Consider the following 21,679-nt stretch of genomic DNA (forward strand, 5'->3'; position numbering starts at 1 on the left):
CACAGAAGAATAAAATCATATCCTTTACAATTTTAACAATTGTGGAAAAATTTTATAAGTTTTAAAATTCAAAAATTAAATTTTCACCTGAAAAATCTATTTTTGTCAAGCCTGGACTCTCACAGTTATTTATTTATTTATTATTAATTATTTTGAAATAACTTTATATTTGACATTGTAAATTGTTATATAATATATGTAATACAGGTATTCCTTGCTTAATGCAGTTTTGCTTAATGTGCGAAATTAATTGTGATAATCCTTTATGTACATGACAGTTTTAATTAACATGGCTTTACTAGCTGTCTTTACTTAACATAGATACTGTATTTGATTAACATGATTTTGATGTATGTGGTATCATGGAGAGATTAATTAACCATGTTAATCAAGGGATACCTGTATTAATATTAGTTGATGATGATATAAATGTAACAAATAAAGACTATTTATATAATAACAACAAAATAATTAGAGTATAGAGTTTATGAAAGATTTAAGTATGATAAATTTTGTATAACAAAATATAATTTATATTATTAAATAAAAATTCTTTAAAAGAAAGTTCTTTACATAATAGTTCATAAATAATAATAATGAATATTTAATCAAACAAAATTTTATTTCATAGACTTCTTCCTCTGGGAACAATATTGTTACTCCATCCATATTGCGACCATCAGAAATATATTATAATAAATTGACTCCGTTGTTGAAAGAAAAGGTATTTCAACGATTTTTTATAAAGAAAAAACATATTCACTTTTAAATATATATGAAATTTATTAATAAAGTATTTAAATATAAGCAGTTTAAAGAATTTTATAACACAACTTTTGATGTTTAAAAAATATTGAATATTCAAATCAAAAGCCGAATTAATTGTTTATCAGTAAAAGGTTTTAGTATTTCGAATTTAATTACTTTAGAATTATATATATACAAAATATTGTTAAGTTTATAAATTAAACAAATTAATTTTTATAGATCTTGATAGTTTATCAAAATGACTCATCTATAGTTATTTTTAGTTTTTTTTTGTTTTTGATTTGTGGACACTAGAGTGACCTGTTTCCATACCCATCATTGATTTGGTCAGGCCTACAATGGGGAGATTATTGGATGATAAAGGATGAGCTATAACATGTTTGGATCAAATGATATGAAAATGCCTGAAAATCTAATTAGAATTCAGATCTTTCATATCAGCTGTCTGATATCTGTACTTTCTCAGCATTTTGTTGTTGTTGATGATGATGATGATGATGATGTTTTAATAACATGACTATTAAAACAACTACAGATATAGAGGTAGATATACAGTAGAGCGTCGATAAGTGGAACGTCGGTAACTGGAATGGCCGGAAAGTGGAACGATTTTCAGTCGGACTGTGTCGTGCTGAATCAAATGTTTTTGATACTAAATTTACTTCTAAAGTATAATTTTCATGTTTTTTATATTCTTTAATATATTTATTTTGTTTGTACAAAATGCAGAAATAATTTTTAACGATACGATAGCCTCGATGATTATTATAAAAATTTTCGTTAGGCTTAACATCGACGAAAATTCAACACGAAGCGACACGCAACGGAGAAAAATTCAACAGGAAGCGATACGCAACGGAGAAAAATTTGAACATCGGACAGGTTAATGTATTTTTTTGTACAAAGTCGGAAACTGGAACAAATCATTAACTGGAAGGACCCCAGTCCCCAATTGGTTCCACTTATCGACGCTCTACTGTATTTATATTCAAGAATGAAATGTCTTTTATTAATATGGTAAGATCCCGCTTAACGCGGGGGATGCGTTTTTAGACGACAAAGCGCTTAGCGAAACAGCATTAAACGAGACCATTTTAACATAGAATAAATAGGGATAGGGGAACACGTGACCAAAAAATAAGCAAATTTTACTATAATTTTAAGTTATTTTTATATAAACTTTTGCATAATAATATATGTTAAATAACACAAACATATGCGCACAGAAATGTAAAGTTAATTTTTTGTGATGTAGGTCCTGGCTCTTCTGAAATTCTTGTTTTTTGCGATGAAGTCGTGTAGTTTCATTTGTCGTTTTTTTCTTTCCTTAAGCAAATGTTGCTAGCAGGAGATTGCATCAAAAACACCTCGTTTTGCTTTGGCATCCTATCAAAATCTGGATCATTCGGTGCAATTTGATCAACGATTTTGGTTATCGTTACCAAACTTTTACTAAGGAAATCGTTACAGAAATTTTTTGGATTCTTTGTCTTCAGAATTTCTATTTTCCAGTTTTACACGAATTCTTTGTTCTGCCAGTTCTTGAAGGTCGTTGTTGGTAAGGCTCTTACCAGAAACCTGCAGTAACTCCCCAATATCCTGCTCGTCTACATCTCCTGTATCGATTTAGTTGACAATTTTGTCTACCTAATGATACAGCAATAAGCTCTTCTCGATGAGAATTCTTGGATACCTTTAGCCATAACTTCTTCCACACTCCGTTCATGCATTTATCAGTTCTTGCCAAACCAAGTCGATATTTCTTATGGCATCCATGATGCTATATTTTTTCCAAAATTGCACAAAACAAACATAGATTTAAGGGAAGTACAGCACTACGACAAATTGCCACCTTTTGCTAATTGGTTTGTGTTTGGGAATAATTGTATTATATACGAATCAATGAAATACTGTGTTAATTTGAATCAATGTAAATTTTGAGCATTTTTTAGGCATTAAGCAGACCGCGTTATATTGAATCAGTGTTAAGCAAGGCAGCGTTAAGTGGGGTCTTACTGTAATTAAAATATGGAATTTATTATAGCAAAGTAAAAAAATTTATAAACATGCAGAGTTTTTAGTTATTTTTGCATGTGGTTGCAGCTTTATTAGTGGAAAAATAGTATGCACTTCCAGTTCCTACTACATATATATATATGACATTCTACAATGATTTGAATTTTGAAGTCGGCAAAGAATGTTCAAGTATTTTTTCTTTGCTCAACATGTTGACCTCTGAACAGAACTTGATGATTCAAACTTCCCAAACTTGCAATCTCATACAGACAAATCAGAAGATACTTTTGGAGGATGGTACTCATGTTTCTAAAGGTACAATCTCTAACATTTTAAACAATATTGGAAACACCTGGGAATCACAGAAAGAAAATCAACCTTTTCCAAAGAAACAATGACCAGCCACACCTAGAATAAAGAAGATTGTCAGGAAAGTAAAGAATTTTATCACTGCATCAAATCCATCCTAAACAGCATTGGCAAAGATGTGTCAAGTGTCACTGTTGTTCATTAATTGCATTGTTCACAAAGATCTGAACATGAACATACTGGTAAAGTTCATAAGCTATCAGATTCTGAAAAAAAAAATTACAAGATCAACATGAGAAAGTTATATGAAAGGCATTTGGCAGGAGGAAGAAGTGAATTGCTGACTTTGGATGGTTGGACTTCCAATTGTTGGGTGATTATATTGACACCTGCAAAATTTGCTAAGTAAAACACAGAGAAAACTATCCTAAGCGTTTATGCTAGTAGGCTGTTTGTCATGAAGAAGTCCACTTTTGCTTATCAGAATGCCCTCAAAAATGAAAATGTCTGGACAGTACTGTGTTGAACATATTCTGGAACTATTGTTTGATGAGCATCTGCCACCTGTATTCCACTGAGATATATAAAGTGTTTCTGCATCATAACAAAGGAAGCTTGCATTGTTGATAGACCAAACAATATCTTGAGAACCTCCATTAGAAAATGGAAATTAGCTATCAATAAGTAGGACATACCTGTGAATGGTTGTTATGCCATTTCTCTTCAAACAGAAGTTGTTTAACTGAAAAGCAATGTTAGCTGGTGTTTGGAAAGTTTAGAAACAGGAGTAGTCCAAGATTGATGTAAAAATGGTCAGAAAGGTGTCAATTTGTGGAAACAGTGTTGTCGAGCAATTTACAGAAGTAAGGAAGGACATGTTGAGCAAATAAAAAACTTGAATAATTGTTTGTTACATTGACTTCTCTTGTAATAAACTTGTTCAAAAATAGCTAAAGCATTCTCTGTATTTATATATCAAATGAAAATCCATAAGAAATAAAATTGGAATACATGCAACAAAGATGATTATTAACAAATGCTCTCCTCCTCATTTTAAGTATGGATATCAATATAATATAATAATTTCTTAAAGTAGTGAAAAGCCAATGCCACATAATACTAGAATTTTGAAAATTAATGAATTTTAATTTTATATAATTTATTACATCAATTACATGAAAATAAGATAGACATACATAACATACACACATAAACTTTATAAATTCAGTCCTGATCACAACAATCGGTACATTTATTGTAGTTTTTATCTTTGATGATTTATTGATGTTACTAAAGGATATTTTTCTTAAACTCTATTTCTTTCTGTAATAAAGCAATTAAAATTTAAAAGAGACAACTGAAATTTTACAAATTTTCTTCAGGGTATCACAAATTTGGAGGCAAGAAAAGAATGGCCACTAACAATTCTACTTCAGGTTCTTCAAGAATTGATGAATGAAACACCAAAAGATCTTTTAGCAAAGTATGAACTAATTCTGTTTATTTCACTTTTAATTTTTAATATTTTAATTATTAACAAATTTATTCATTAATAATTTTCAGAGAATTATGGTGTTGCTGCAGTACTGCTTTAGAGTGGTGGGAAATTACACAAACTTACAACCATTCGACGGCCGTCATGTCAATGATTGGCTACATAATAGGTTTGGGTGATCGTCATCTCGATAATGTTTTAGTCGATCTCTGTTCTGGAGAGGTTTGTTCTCATTTCAAATTATATTTCTATTTCTAATTTTTTACTTTAATATCTTAAAGTATTTGTATTTGTTTAGGTGGTGCATATTGACTATAATGTTTGCTTTGAAAAAGGAAAGAACCTTCGTGTTCCAGAAAAAGTTCCATTCAGAATGACTCCAAATATTGAAACTGCATTGGGTGTTACTGGAATTGAAGTAAATAATTATACATTTATCTTTATTTTTGTTTATTTTCTCATTAATTGAATTCTATATATATATTTGGAAAATTAATACTTAGTTCTCTAAGTATTTTCAAGAACGTTATTTCAATTTATAACATTAAATCTATAGAAAATATGATCACTTGCTTAATTAGTTTTCTAGGATTCAGTTAGATCATAAAAACAGACTACTGTAAACAGTGCAAACATGTTTACTCTTAAATCTATCCCTCTACAACTTTAAACTATTTTCTGTTAAATAAAAGTGTTACAATTTTATTTAATAAGAGTTTTTGTTACAATTTAAATCATACAAATTTGAATTAATTTTAATTTTCAGGGTATTTTTAGAGTATCCTGTGAACATGTTTTAAAAGTCTTGAGAAAAGGCAGAGAAACATTATTGACATTATTAGAAGCTTTTGTGTATGATCCACTTGTTGACTGGACTCCTGGCAATGAGGGAGGTTATACTGGTGCAGTTTATGGAGGTAGACAAGGCAGAATTAATGAATCAGGACAAACAAAGCAAGACATGGAACATGAAGTTGCATATTCTATGTTATCCATTCGAGTAGCCGAAATGAAGCATGACTGGTTAAAAAATAGGTAATATATATTAAATGCAATTATTTTTTTAAAAATAAGTATTAATTTTTTAAACATGCATGCCATGTCAGCTATATTTGTGATCTATGGGGTGTCCAAAAAGTGAGAAATTTGTAATGACATTAAAGTTACAGATCTTGTGCAATACCATATATATAAGTTGTATGCAGTACTGTATGGTGAACTGGTACCAAATGGATATCTTACAACTTTCCAAATACAAATACCATACATATAGCTTTAATATTGTTACAAATTTCTTTCTGCAAGGTAACTTTTCAGACACCCTGTAGACACCCTATAGTAAATCACTATATCTCTATATTATAAAATAAGATGATGAATATTTATTTCTAATGAAATGTGTGTTGCAAATCTGGTTATAAGTTTATTTTAGATGAATCATAATGATAGATGGTTTACTGAATAGATTAATAAAAAGTTTATCATTAAAATGCAGTAAAATCCTTAAATAATTCATTTGAGTAAATTATCAATTCTCAAAATGTGTGTGATAATTTTTGATATTTTATTAAAACATCTTGACTGTGTTTGAGATTTTGAAAAATTGATGAAAATTGTATAGATGCAAAGGTTGTTCTTACATAATAGCAAAATTTTATTAGGAATTACATGATGTATTAGCAATAAACAATTGTACTCTTGTCAAAATTAGTTATGTTACAATATCCTTTACAGTTACTCTTTATACTATGATACTCTTTAAGAAAGTTAATCTATCAATTAAACAAAAATGATAACATTTAGCAGATGCATTAACAGATTTTCAAACCTATATAAATTTAAGTTTAATTAAGATAAATAAATAATATAAGTATTTTATAATTTACAATTTTATTTATTAATTTAATTTTTCTAATTAATGAAATTAGGGAAGAATTAGTGGCTTCACTACCTAAGTTGAAATCTCATTTGCAAGACTCGCACAAAGCTCAGATTGAATTACAAAGTACTGAAACTCAGCTTCCCGAGATATGTCAACAAAGAGCATTGTTGGAAGAAGCTCAGACAAATTCGGCCCACTCTTTGTATTCCCTTCCAAAAAGGTATGCATAATATATGTTAAAACCTTAACTGAAAAATAAAATTTTTTATATAATGTATATATAAATAATAATCTTAATTTAAAACTAACTCTTATGATATTATAATCTAAACATTTTACAAAGGAGTTAATACAAAGTTGAAGGGAATTAAAAATTTGAACTTTGTGTTAACAAGGTTTGTATTAAGCAATTTTTACAAAAAAATCAGCAGTTATACTACCAAATGGTAAAAGCCAAATTTTTTTCCAGTTTTTCATTACATCTTAAAAAATAAATAAATAAATGTGTGTTGCTCCAAACATACACTTCATTGAAATACAGTAACCCAAAGACAAAATCAATGTTCATTTTTTGATATTAGTTAAAGTAGTTAGAATGACAATTAAAACTACTGGATCTAACAGGCTGACCTGGCCATCAAATTGAATCTGGAGATGGATATGCATAAAACTTTACAAATTTAGAAATAACTTATTTGTTTGAATTTCAATGGAAACCATTGAAATTCAAATAAATTATTTCTTGACTGGTTTGTTTCTAATTTTAAAATTACATCCTAATTACAGTATTAAATATTGTAATTCAGTTAGTTTTGTTATCTTTATTATTAACACAAGTAAAACGGCAAAACAGTATTTGGGACAAAACTGTCTCGTAGACTCACTACTGAACAGGATCACTTTGACACTCAAGGTGGATCTTGTTATCATTCTCCAATCTTCTTTGCTCTCACTGGTTTTGAGCGCGATCATTCAAACTTCACCAGCCATGACCACGAGGTTGTCCACGATGCATTTTTGGTGAAATTAACCTGTCCAATGTAGAAATTTCTTTCCATTGTGAGTCTGCCCAGGTTGAATTTTTGTCGATGCCTAACGAAAATTTCCCATTTTTGAAAAAAAAATAATCATGGCTATTGTATCATCTGAAATTATTTTATTTTGCACAAATAATACTGGGTTGCATCCTACCTTGACTGCTGACCTCAACCACGTGTTCTGCGTCTTTCATTCTGCCGGTAAAAATTAACTGAGAAACCGATAATTTACTTAATTTGGATTGGCTATGCAATATTTGCAATAGTGTTGAGATATAATATAAATCCAAGATCGGCATGGCTGTCGAATTGAAAGGTTAACTAAATGAAATAAAAAGATGTCTCTTCTCGTTAGAATTTAGGAGCAAAGTGAGGTCAAAGGGAAAAGGTCACACAGTGGCGCCCTCTGCCCTTCATGTCAAATTTTATCAGTTTCACGATTTTACTATACTAGATAATGTTAAAAAACCCCACTTGTAACGACATAAAACCATTTTAACGACATATTTGAAACACTCTCAAATTTACGAAATTAGATTACAAGTTTTATTTAACATAGAAGATACTACGTGTTCAGTCCTAAGGTCAGAGTTCACTTCTTAGAATGACTGTGGGTGGTACTCTCTCCACCTGACTTTGGTGGGGTGAGGTGCCTGTTTCGCTTGTTTGTAGAAGAGGGTTGCCATTTTGTATTTTATTATGACTCGGTTCTCGGTCCCCTGATTACCTACAAGTCTGGGTTTTTTTATGCACAAATGATTTGAACACCTAATACTCTGTGCCAAATATCAATTCTTGTCATGTACTCCTTCATATCTCTAAGCTAGTAACATAAACCACAGTACGATTTTATAGACAAGACATATTCTTATTTTTAATTATTGACAAGACTATTTCATAAAACCACAGATTTTTAATTGAAACTCTTCTAATCCTATTAACATCCAGTTTCTAATGCATATGTCTTCTATCTTAACTAAGTGTTCAGCCTTGTCACAGTGCACAAAGTTCCAACTGTAAGAGAAAGTGTAATTTTTTTGAGTTGGAGTGAACATCATTGGTGGTGTCAAGACCTCTGTTGTCAATGACAACAATAAAATTAACATCATAAGTTTTATGGCAAATGTTAGTCAAAAAATGCACTCATTGGTTATGCATTGCTACTTTTGCTCGTGTGACTTTGGGGAAGCTGAAAGCAGTGTCTGCTTTGTATTAAAAAATGTAATGTAGTTGTTGTGGAGTTTCAGGATCCAGGACCATGAACACTTTGTATTAGTATTACATATTAACCAATATGATAAACCCCACTAACATCAATTAATATGGGGTGAAGGTTGTCAGAATTTCCAAAAGGCTTGTGTTAGTGGGTGTTTTTTCTAATGACTTGGAAAAGGAGACGATGGATATACAGTAGAGTAATTTATTATGATCATCTCTATACAGAAGTTTTACTGCTGAATTAATTGGAACTGAGCTCAAAATGTTTCATGATTACAATAAACAGCAATGTACAGAGTTCAGTAACTTATTCACTATAGTAATATAATGCATAGTATTACATATATCAAAAACACTCATTAATTATAATTTCATTATTATAAATACTTGTTAATTACAATTTTTCTGTTAAGAATCTTAAATTACTATATGTTTTTCAAAGTGTGTGAGTTAGCAGAAATTTCCTGTATTTTGTATTAACCAAAATTTTTAACTTTGAATTGCATATCCTTCTTCCAGGACCACAAATCTACTTTGCATTAATGCAGACTTTGCATAAACTGATAACATAATAATGGGAATTTGATTGTATAAATATGAGGAAAAGCTTGTTTTGGTCTCAAAATGAATTGTTCCTTTTTTTTAATCTCTAACTGCATATCTTTATTTTTCAATATAGAAATTAAATATTGTATAGACAAAAATTTTAAATTATATTTTGTAAGAAAAGAGAGAGATAAAATAAGAATATGTATTAATAGAAATATTATGTAAATTAAAATATTGATAATTTTTTTGATTTTGCATATTATAAAAACAATTTAATAGAGAAAACAGTTTATACAATTTCATCAAAATTAAAATGTAGACAAAACGTTTTGTATAATATATGAATTTGTATTTTACTTTCCTGGCTGTTATAACAAGATAACAAATTTGACCTTCAGAGTTTTCTGCAAATCTCCATGTTTTGAGATCTCCTGAATCCAAAAAAATCAAATGAATGGCAAAAAAAAATTCTGTGTGTATGTGGGTTAGCGTCTACTTCATTTAATATCTCAGGATGTGATAAAGATTAAGAAATGAAATTTGGCACATTAGCTTATAAGGTGCATTGATGCTATTAAATTTTGGCTGTAAAAGGTCAAGGGGATGGAGAGATAATGTGGTCAAATGTCATATCTCAAGTTGGGTCAGTCTTAATGAAGATTTTACTCGTTAACATTTACAGTTTTTTAAAATTCATCTCTGCTCTCAAAATTAAGCATTTTATCATTATATAATAATTAAAAATATAAAATTTTTATAACAAAATCACTTAACAGATGGTACCCCAAACAATTTTATTTATTTATTATTGTTAACCCTTAGCCTGCCATTTGCCACGCCCCCTTATTCTGTAAAACGGCCAAGGGCAAAATAGGTGAATCAGGCAATATTTAAAAATTCACCAAAAATTAAATTATTATTTTATTCATATGAAAAAAATCACATATATTTATCAATATAGTTAGTTTTAAATACGACATTTTTCAATAAAATTTGTTTGAAAAATTTATGAGAAAAAAAAAATAATATATGATAACTGACATTCAAACTGGAAAATTTGTTACTTTTTGTCAAAATTAACATTGTCTGGTTACTTCATTCTTATTGTCACTGAGCCAGAACCACGTAGAATATTGTTCTGTACAATTTGATATAACATTTATGCATGTACGTTTATTCGTTATGAAATTATCGCACATTATATCAAACATTTGTTTGAAATCTGAACTTTATTCTGCTTTCAACTAACATAATGAATTAATATACTTTATTCATTTTATATCAAACAAGATTATATATTTTTGTAATAAACATATGATTACCAGTAGCAATAGATGTAACATTTGCTGATATTTTAGATTAAAAAAAAAAATTAAAAATTAAAAAAATATATAAAATATCAGAACTGAAGGTCATAACTTGAATATTTATAATGTATTAACATATTATAGCTGAATAAACTTATCATAGCATTAATGAACTTATTATAGTAATATTATTGCATGAATATGCTAAAAATGAAATAAAAAATTATCAGAAAATGAAAAATTAAGAAAAAAACTCGATAATTAAGATTTTTTAAGTCAACAAAACACCACCTGGACAAAAATATGTGAAACAGACGATAAACAAGATGATGCCGTCAAGTGCTGACATCTGTTGTCGATAAATTTTATAAAAATCGATTGTTAACAGGGTAACGATCAATCGGTACCCTGGCCTTTTTGCTAAACAATTAGGGTAACGATAGATCGGTATTCTGGTTGGGAAAGGGTTAATAATAAAAAAGTTATAAAATTTTGTTTAAAAAAAATATAAGAAAATTATATAATTTACTGCTAGATTTTTTTTTAATTTGGAGCATTATTAAATTAAAATGTTAATATGTTAAAAAAATCAAATATCAAATTTATATCGGACATAGAATGAATGATTAGAAAGTGTGCACTCACATTATTAGGTTATGATTGAATAAAAAAATCATTTTTATGTGATATTATACAATTAAAACCATATTTTTAGAGACATAATCTCAATTTATGACACTGAGCTTATGACAAATACAAAAACTCATTTAACATCAATTTTATGGGAATCAGTTTGATTGTAAAAGAGGTCCATTATAGTGTTTAGGCATAAGCTTAATTTAATTTATAGATATTTGTATCATTGTGCATTATTTATATGATTTAAATTGCATACTGATAAAATATAGAAACACATTAAGTCATTATCTATTATTTTAAGTGTTTATTTAAAATATATTAGGAATGCAAAAACTAAATAATCTACATGCCAAAATATACAAATATAGATTATTTTATTATTATTATTTTTTTGATGCACAAAAGTGACCAATGCAGCACTATATGATTCAAATGCCAAATACCTTTTCATTTTTATTTTAATAAGCATGAACACATAAGAGGCTTGCAAAATGCCCAGAGGCTCTCTACTCGTTACTTGATCTATGTGTCTGACTGGAATTGCACTTGTAAGATTTGTAAACTTTTTGTATTATAAGTATAATTGTATCTTGAAGATGTATACTAAAAAACACTTGTGACATTTTAACAACTATAGCGTGCTGCAATTTTGAATTGATAAAATTTTCTGTTGGACCTTTTTTTATTTGGGATCTGTGGACTTGAGTGACAATAAGAAAGATATTTGTGCTACACTGGAATTTACAAATGAAGAGAACTTCTTCAATGCCATTTTTTTAAGTGAATAAAGACTGTGAATTTAAATTTTGCATTTTATATTATGTGGATTTAGATCATTTTCAACTTTGTCTTGTTTCTGACTGTTTTCTATTGTATTCAGTCAAAAACCTCCTCTTTGAACAGTCTTTACATGTTTCTGAAGAGTTTTGTGCTTGTAGAAATAAACATTTTCTCCATTTATCATGGACAAAAAGTCTTTCCTTTTCCTCAAAACCACTTTTTGGCACTTAGATCATTTGGCTTTGCCAAAAACATAAATATCTACATATTTGCATAAAAATTTTTTTAATCTATTGAATTTAATTATTAAACAGATTTGAAGAACATGCTATTGTAAAAGAAACTGTGGCTACTTCCAAAGAAGCAGTTAAAGAAAAATTAGCTGAATGCAAGAAATGGCAAAATCTTCATTCTGTAAGTATAATTGAACTAGTATTAAATGCTTAAATTTTGGGTTTTTTAATAAGTAGATTATAGAATACAATATTATATCAGTACAAAAAGATAGAGCATCCCATGGTTTTAATTACTTTTACAATTAGAATTTGTAGAATATTTTATTCAATTTCAGGGAGTGGCAAGTGCCCCTTTTGTCCCCTCTGCAGATACCCTTGTGTACAAGAATATACTAAAATATTAATGTATTGATCTTTATATGATGATGCTTATTGTTTATAACATGTAAAAAATGAAGAGTATCTTTTAGTTTATATTTATGTACATAAATACAATTTTAATAAAGTATTTGAGTGTCTTTAAGTTGCTAAGATATTATAATTTTTGATATACATTATAAATAACCTGAAATTATAGATTAGTAACATTGTTTTAATATGATACATTGAAGTAATGATAGAAAATGTCATATTTGTCATCATAATGTTTAAAATAAATCTTGTTGACTGTAAATTAAAATTAACTCTTTTTCTAATACTAGTCATTATATAGTTATAAACTAATTTTTTTTTTAAATGTTGAATCCAGAATTTAAAATTATTAATACACTATTATACACTAATTATTTTGCATTTTTCACATTCTTTAAGGAAGTTTTCAGAATATGTATAACATTACTTGTTGTTTTGTGTATAACATTTATCTGGTGTATAACATTATTTGTTATACACCAGTCTGTGTATAAAATAAACCATGTGTTCAGTAAAAAAACTAACCACAGGGGTGACAAATGAAGCAAGAATACTGCCTAATGTGGATGAAATACAGGATTTTCTGTCAGTTTTTTAATATGTGGAAAAGTTCTGACTGTCTCACATTATGCCTTGTGCATCTTTCTTTTTTTCTATTAGAAATTGTTTTCCTTGTTGACAGTATGGCAGAAGTCTGTGAAATATGTTATGCTAGCCACAGAAGAAATACAGACTTAAGAAACACTTTAAATATTTATATTTTATTTTGTTCTGCTTTGGTGAAATAAAGGAAAAGTTAATGTAAAATAGGAACAGCAACCAATCTACCAATAAATTAGTGATTAAGCAACAATTTCCAGATTGTTTTAAATCAGAAAACATTTTATTCATCCAAAACTATTTCACTGAAGTGTGATAGCCCTCCCTATTTATTGTTAATGTGATTCGATGCACAAATTTTATTAACTGTAGCTCCCATTTGAGATAGTTTTGCAGATTTTACAGTTAGTATGACAGAGTACTTTAAAAAAATTTTTGATTTAATCTCCAATATCAATTTTAAATTATTACTAATTAAAGTGCACTTTGTATGTACCTTAATTATAAAATTCATAGTTATCTTAATTATGCAAATAAATTTCACTATATTCATAGTTTCAATAATTTATCAAGACATAGGAAATGCAGACAGACAATGTAGCTATGGATATCATAGTTGCATTCACAGCAAATTTGACTACTACCATTTATTATGTGTCTCTGGAAGCAGAAATTGGGTTACCCTCTGTATATACAATTCTAGAGGGGGTCTTGTCATCCAAGTACCAATGTCAACAAGAGTTTCCTCCAATGGTAAAGTTTGCAGTTTTTGATTTTGGTTGTCCTAACCCTATTATTTAGGCAAATTGCTTCAGGGATGTAGCATCACAAATGTAAAAACAATGGTTATGACATAAACTCCACTAAAGTGTGCTCCTGTCATAGGAAATCCACATCATTTGCATACTCAACACATCCACAGTGTTAACATATGGCTGGATTACTTGATTGATGGATACTTGGCAATTTTTTATTGATGATATCTTCAACTTTTCAAGTACTGGATCTCCTAATAGAGCATGTTAGACCACTGTTTGAAAATCTAGATCTTGACAGTTCTATTTTCTACTAACACAATGGAGCATTCACCCATTGAGTTATTCAAGTTAGAGTGGTTGGATGCCATGTGATACTCTTATATCTATGTTGCAATTTATAATGATTTTTTAAACAATATGTAATACGTATTAAATAATTATATTTAACATTTAAAAAATCTAATAAAAAATAATAATCAATAGTATGTCAAAATGAAAATGCTGTTATTTAAAATAATGCAGAGAAATTTGATTGAAAAAAGCACGTAAATAAAATTAGGCAGATGGCACAAATTACTTATCCAGTGATGTTCTGAGACATTGAAAGTCTAACTTTGATGTCTTGTGGACCCTTAAATATTCAACTTTTTTGAGATTTTTGACTTTCCTTGTAATGTACTCAATATCTGCTTCTACTGAAAATGTTTGATGTCAGTAAAACCAATATAGCTTTATTATATAGATATTTCTCTGTCAATATTTTTAAATATCAAAATAACTTTTAAGAATTATTAAAATTACTTAAATTATTTATTTATTTTACGTATCAGGAATCGCTTAGATCTGTCTGCGGCCCCGAATTGGGAAAATGGTGTTCCGAAGTAGCCATCGACCTTAATATAAATTCGTTAACCATAGCACCTGTGGTAAAATTTTTACAGTCGGCTGGCCAAGGACAGTTGGTACAACAGGTAAATTTTTGTTATTTATTTATTATTACAGTACGTTCATGATCATCTGGCCTGTGATTATCCATCCCAATCAGCTGTCATAAAACTTTTTTTATATAAACAGAAAGTAACAAAATAATTATGTTTTTATAGTTATTTTGTATTTTTTTTTTTTTTACAATACAATATTATTTAATAAATTTAATAATAGTATTGTGAAAAAATTATTTCGTGAATAATTCTCATAGTAATTGCAGATGTCTTACTGGTTTGCTTTTGCTGAAAATTTTGTATTAAAATATCACATATACTATACCTTTGATCTTCATATATTCAGCTCAGCTACCTGTCATGTTAAGCCAGATAATTACGAGTCTACTTTATTTTAAAGTAACTATTTTATTTATTGATTAATGATTTTTTTTTAAATAAAAATAATTATAATTCTAGTGTGAGCATGCAGAGTCAGATTTAGTAACAGTTCTTCAACAACAACAGATGGCATTAAGAAATTGTGTTGAGTTATTGACTACCTATGCAACAATTGTTCTACAGGTAATTCAAAACTCTTAATTGTAATTAAATTTTTATTTTAAAAAATGGTTTCGTTCAAAATACTAATGTTTAATGCATTCCTCTCATAAAAAAAAATTAAAACTATTCTTTAATTTGAATCATTATACCATATATACTCATGTAAAAGTTGGATTTTTTAGACCATTTTTTAAGGTCAAATTTATGGGGTTGACTATTACATGAGTACTTCTTTTGAGGGGTTGAAATTCAAGCTAGATTCCAAAGTACTGAGTCAGTACCAGAAGCCAAACTGATCTCTAAACAAATAAAACCAAAAAAACAATGAATTACAGTAATATAACAGATTTGGCACTCATTTAAGTTGGAGCCTGTTTTCTATAGGAAAGCAAAATTTGAAAATTTTTTTTATCTACATGAAAATAAAATAATCAAGTAATTTCTTTACAAGTAAAGATGCAGCTATTTGTTTTTTAAATAACATGGCTATTCTTCCAGCTAGGAATAAATATGTGACTTTAAAAATAAATTTTAATTTTAATCAGCTTCCATATTTCAGGTGTGATAGTAAAAGTTGCAGAAAAAAGCAGTCTGTTTTCTGTAACATGCTGGAAAAACTTGATGCTTTTGTCAGTTTTTTTTTAAAAGTATGAAACTAGAATTACACGATTTTTTTTATATTTAATTTTCTTATTTGTTCTTAACAAAAAAATTCTGGCAAATGATGACCTGTTGTTCATGAAATACTAGGGTCAACTTATACATGGGGCTTAGACGTGCATAGACGTCCAAACCCGAGATAACTCGGGCAAAATTCCATAGCGTTACAAAAAAACGGTACTTTGGGACCCGAAAAAAATTTTTTTGATCTTTGGAATGTTTTCTAAGTCTCCAAATTTTTTGAAAAATTTTTACCCGCGCGAAAAAATTTTATTGCGATTTTAATTAACCTTTAATGACCTGCAATTAACGCTTAATTGTTTTTTTATGGGATTTTTTTATGGAACTTCATTCATCCTTCTAAACTTCTAGTGCGTCGATTTTACTTCGGTAAAGTTATTTAAAGCTATTTTCTGATGTCAAAAACAACATCCAATAGTTTTTTAATTTTTTTAATTAATAGATTTTTTAATAATTACGTTTAATTAAGTCGGGGGGGGTCGGAAATATCAATTAAAATCATAATTTTAAAAAAATATTTAGAAATATACCGCCATCTAGTATTCACCCTACTTTTTACCCTTCTCCTCCCGAGAGTTTCATGAGAATGTCCCGCGAAAGTCGACACCAGCTGTTCTCAAGGTCATCCAGCTGTGTAAACAATGACTCATCGGTGTCAGATTTCGCGGATAGGCGAGAAAAAGGAAATTGTACTTTGAAGCTTTTTCTTCAAAATTAACACATTTCTTTCGTTTTTTTTTCGTTTTTATTATTTTTTAATTATTTTTAATTATTCTTAATCATTAATTTCAATCAGATCGGGAAAATTCGGTGAACAAGGAGTTAAAAATTCCAGGTTTTTTGGCCAAAAATAGGTTGTAGACTTTTACACAGGATCAACTATTACTTGAGTATATATGGTATATAAACTTTAGTAACAAATTACCAAGTTCTTGAGATTATTATGATATATATGATTATAGTAAAATAATTTGCTTTCATTTTCATATCTATAATTTATATTTGAAATATATATTAAAATATATATATATATATTTTAATAAAAATGTCATAAAATAATTATCATCTGTACCAGGCCTGGATAATTTATAGTGTGATGTTAACTACCTTTGAGTCAAAAATATCAATAATTTACTACTACATTTTTCTTTTTTTTGTGAAAGTTTATTAATTCTCTCTTATAAAATTATGTTGCAAAACAGTTAGTTATTTATTCTGTTGTAATAACATTTCAGGTTACTCCTTTTTTTTTTTAAAGACAAATGCTGCTGCATAATTTATAATACCTTATTATTTTTAACTAAGTTTTGCTTCCTTACCATACTCATTTTGAACAAAATTGAAACTTTATTTAGAATACAACAAAGATAGTTTCTAAAATAACATAATTTAATTATTCTCATTAATTGAAACAATACATTTCAATTTCTCATGTTACTTGTTCCAGTATCTGCATGTGATGTTTTCACTGCTGCAATCAGAAACAGACTACCAAATACTGTTTTATACAGCACTTCATTACCAGCTCAATGCAACAGTTTATTAATTTTATATTTTACATGTATAATTTTTTTAATGGCAATAACAATTATATATTGTTTTTTTGCGAATCATATTATCTGCAATCAAATAAAAATGATGTGATCAGTTTGTCAGCCAATTCTAATCCACACATACAGAAAATAATTTTAAAATGTTTTTGCATCAACTATTGTTTTAGTATTTAGTCATATAAGAAAATAACATCATGATATTAAAAACAGTTAAATGACAAAAATATATTATATATTAATAGCAAATTAATCTTAAATAGCTATTAATAATTTATATTATTTCTGAAAATTGTAAAGAGAGTTAATTTGGTAAGAATGAGATTGATTTTTGTGAAATTACTGTAACATGAAATTGACAATTAATTTGTTCTTGATACATTTGTAATCTTTTTCCTCTGTATCAAACTTATATATTAATGGATTCAAAGGAAAGTAATTTATCTGATAAATGTAAAATTTAAATTTTTTTTTCTTTCTTTTAGTTAATGAAACTAAAAACATGTTATAATTGTCTTTTTTTGGGAAACCACTTAAATGCGAGGATAGATAATCTCACATATTATGATAATTATCCTTCAATCCTGTTACCTAATGTTGATGTGTTAACTAAAAATTTTCATGAATCAGAAACAGACTAGGTTATTACATGCTATTTTCTGTAGCACAGCATTACCAACTTTGCAAGTCTTAAAAAATAATAATTAGAATGACTACTAATAATTATTATTACTATTAAGTCAAAGAAAACTAATTAATATAAATGTAATTGGCATCTATGTGGTTAAAACAGTAAAATTTCTGGAAAAACTTGATGCTTTTGCTACAGGTTCAGCTCTTTTAGATTCTAAAGCCTCTGTAAATGGTTTGATTTGGATAATGTTGGATCCCATCCCCACCAGTCGATCATCCCATTATGGACTCTGCTAAATACATGATGAACATGATAAAAAGTCTTCTTAGTGACCACTAAATGGAAAGATTACATAAAATAACTGAAATTCATCATAAAAATCGTTTATAGTCTTTTTAATTGAGAAGAGTGTTGCTGTTCACTAGTCTTATAGCTAAATGAAGGGAAAAAGAAGATATCATTGTTTATATCTTTTAAGACGTTAAATATTATACTTATTATAAGTTTAGAAGTAAAAATTGATTTCATCTGGAATAGTAAGTGTGTATACAGGTATACCTCGCCTTACGTCAGTAATTGATTCCAGGAGAGGCGACGTAAGTTGAATTTACTTGTTTAGTTACGATGTAAGTCGAAACTACGGTGGAAAACGCCAATAACAAGCACTTAAAGACCACTAAATAAGATGACAACACAGAAACACAGATGTTTTCAAGTTTCGTTCTCTACGATTTATGATGATTATATTAACATTTACTGTAAATGTACATATTTTAATATGATTTTATGTGCTTTTAACGTTTTTCTAGTGATATTACGACTTCAATATTTGTGGCAGACGGATGTAAAGTCGAATAAAATGACTTAAACTTGATTTTTATTTTTCCATATACTTTTTTGACAAATGACGTATAATCAAGAATGACGTAACTTGAGGTATACCTGTATTAGTTGAAAAATCAATATCTATGATAATTTTTCTCAAAAATAGAAAAGGAAATCAAAAGTTAAAAATAACTTAAGCTGAGAAATGTAAAATAGCTTTTAGTTTTTGTAGGGTATGGAATTGCCTAGACGAGCGATTCCCGCCCTGGTTTAAGATAACGAACTTTCATGACAGAAGGTCCGTTGGAAAGATCCGTTGTGTTTCAAATCGACGATAGACGGACAATTGGCTGTTGGAAAGTGACCGTTGGCCGGACGTTGTGGAAACATTCGAATTTGATTGGTGGAGGATTCAAACGCCGGCCGCTATATAAGCAGTAGTTTCGGCAGGAACGGAGGATCGTTTCTATCGAAGTTCTAACTATCTCTCTCTCTGGACGTGACAGAAACCTGGTGGAAGTGAACTCCAGTGGTTTATTACAAACTTTTCGGGACTCAGGGTGTTGCTGATTCTAAGTCTGTAACCTGAGATCGTAAGGTGTTTTTCCGACGAAACCTGTACGGATAATAGTCGGTGGTCACTTGGATTAGTGTTGTGTGCATAATTACTTGTAACATTATTTTGTATAATTGTCTTGTAATTATAAACTTTGTGTTTTGTTCAACCGACTGGGTGTTATTTTGAACATTACTGTCTTTATATCTTATTCATTATTATTATTATTATTATTTATTTTTGAAATACTTGTTTAAAAATTACCTTTTATATATTATTTTAGTACCCTCCTTCATTTAAAGAACAAAATCGTAGTTTTCAATGGCAGAGCTGGTTAGAAAGTCTTCTAGAAGATTTTACATTAGCAAAGTAAGTATTTAAGGGTTTATTAAACCATAACAATATAAGATCTATAAAATCTGACACAACTTCTAAGATGTCAGATACTTTTTCTGTCTATAACAATGGTTCTCAATCTGTATTCCATGGAATACTGGTTTTGCAAACTTGTTTCCCAACATTCCACAAAAATATTTTTTAAAGTTTTTACTGCAAATTTATATCAATGTACTACAACATATTATTTTTTTAGATAATTTCATGTTTACAGTTTTATTCAGTATTGTAAAGTTTTTGTTTACTGCTTTGTTGTTTCGTGAGAACAGTAAACAAGGAAATTGACTATTGATTTTCAATGCTAATGTTCTGCATAATAAAATGTATATGAGTGGTGATCCGTGGCCTTGGAAAGATTGAAAACCACTGAGAAACAGAATATTACTTGATGTTAATTTTGCAATGTAAAAAAATATTTAAATAAAGAGAATAATTTTTAGTCATTAATTTATTTAAATGGCCAAAACTGCCATCAAATAGTTGAATGAGTTTAAGTATTTATTTCTGTAATATTTTTATTCATACATAATTATATAACTTATTTATGTATTAAGATTTATATTTGTTATAAATTTATTTGTTTGCTTTATATTTGATGATAATAATTAAACTTTAAGGTGTCAAGATGTCATAACAGAATTTCATAATAAATATGGAATCGAAAGTATGAATATTGCATCGATTCAAGCTGCTATTGGATTACATTATCAGCTCCAAACATTAGTTACAGATGTTAATTCAAAACTTCTGAATGTAAGCTAACATTTTTAACTTTGTAGTAATTTATTTTATTATAATTTTTCTGTAACATCTCTTTGCATAAAATTGTTTAGGTTATAGAAAGACGACATATTGAAGGAATAGAGGATACTAATACGCTTTCAGCCTATTTAAGAGAGGTTAAGGCAAATATACAGAGATATGTTGAAGGTGTGTACTGTTTCGTAAATAACAGTTAAATTAACAAAATTGAGATTTTAATACTGTGAAGTATTGAAAATCGGGACTACTTGGGGACAATACCATCTGGATTTTCAAATACATGTGTAAATCATGTTTAGATGTTCTCAGTTCAAGCCAGTATTTCGCAAGGAATGGGGTATTAATTAGAAAGATTCAAAATATAATTTATAGGAACTTGTATTCAAACAAAAAACACACTAATTATAATTTCAAAATTGACCCATGATTACACAAGGTAGTGGTAATTTTCTGCATTTATTTTTCTGTGGCCATTTTTTTTCCCACCAAATTGACTTACTTAACTGCGTTTCCTCACATAAGGCAGTAATTTTCTGCTCTTAAGTCATTTTTGGTGACATCAGGTCACCAAAAATGATGTTGTGGAAATCTTTCATGATTGCTGCAAGAGGTGGTCTTGGTATTGTCATGGATGTTTATTTATAGTCTATGCATGGTGAAGTGATTTGCAGTCTGCAAGTTGCTATCACCTTGAATGCTTGTCTCCATAAGATAGCCTGGGGTGCTATAAGCTTCAACAGTTTAAATGTTAACATAGGTTTATTTTATGCCTGAAAAATACAGATT

At 28.6% G+C, this 21,679-nt stretch overlaps 1 protein-coding gene across 1 annotated transcript in view; it reads left to right on the top strand.

Annotated features, from left to right (window-relative positions):
* The window catches only part of nonC (serine/threonine-protein kinase Smg1), a 157,467-nt gene that overhangs the window by 104,457 nt on the left and 31,331 nt on the right, over nucleotides 1-21,679 (top strand). The window contains exons 46-57 of the mRNA XM_067274716.1: nucleotides 632-724; nucleotides 4,476-4,576; nucleotides 4,657-4,810; nucleotides 4,887-5,006; nucleotides 5,355-5,623; nucleotides 6,517-6,690; nucleotides 12,315-12,414; nucleotides 14,836-14,976; nucleotides 15,406-15,510; nucleotides 20,019-20,104; nucleotides 20,749-20,884; nucleotides 20,965-21,061. Of these exons, the coding sequence (XP_067130817.1) occupies nucleotides 632-724; nucleotides 4,476-4,576; nucleotides 4,657-4,810; nucleotides 4,887-5,006; nucleotides 5,355-5,623; nucleotides 6,517-6,690; nucleotides 12,315-12,414; nucleotides 14,836-14,976; nucleotides 15,406-15,510; nucleotides 20,019-20,104; nucleotides 20,749-20,884; nucleotides 20,965-21,061 (1,576 nt within the window). The remainder of the gene's footprint in view (nucleotides 1-631; nucleotides 725-4,475; nucleotides 4,577-4,656; nucleotides 4,811-4,886; nucleotides 5,007-5,354; nucleotides 5,624-6,516; nucleotides 6,691-12,314; nucleotides 12,415-14,835; nucleotides 14,977-15,405; nucleotides 15,511-20,018; nucleotides 20,105-20,748; nucleotides 20,885-20,964; nucleotides 21,062-21,679) is intronic.

The sequence above is a fragment of the Centruroides vittatus genome, unplaced genomic scaffold (assembly GCF_030686945.1).
Source record: "Centruroides vittatus isolate TY-2023 unplaced genomic scaffold, ASM3068694v2 contig_559, whole genome shotgun sequence".
In the NCBI taxonomy this organism is placed as follows: Eukaryota; Metazoa; Arthropoda; class Arachnida; order Scorpiones; family Buthidae; genus Centruroides; species Centruroides vittatus.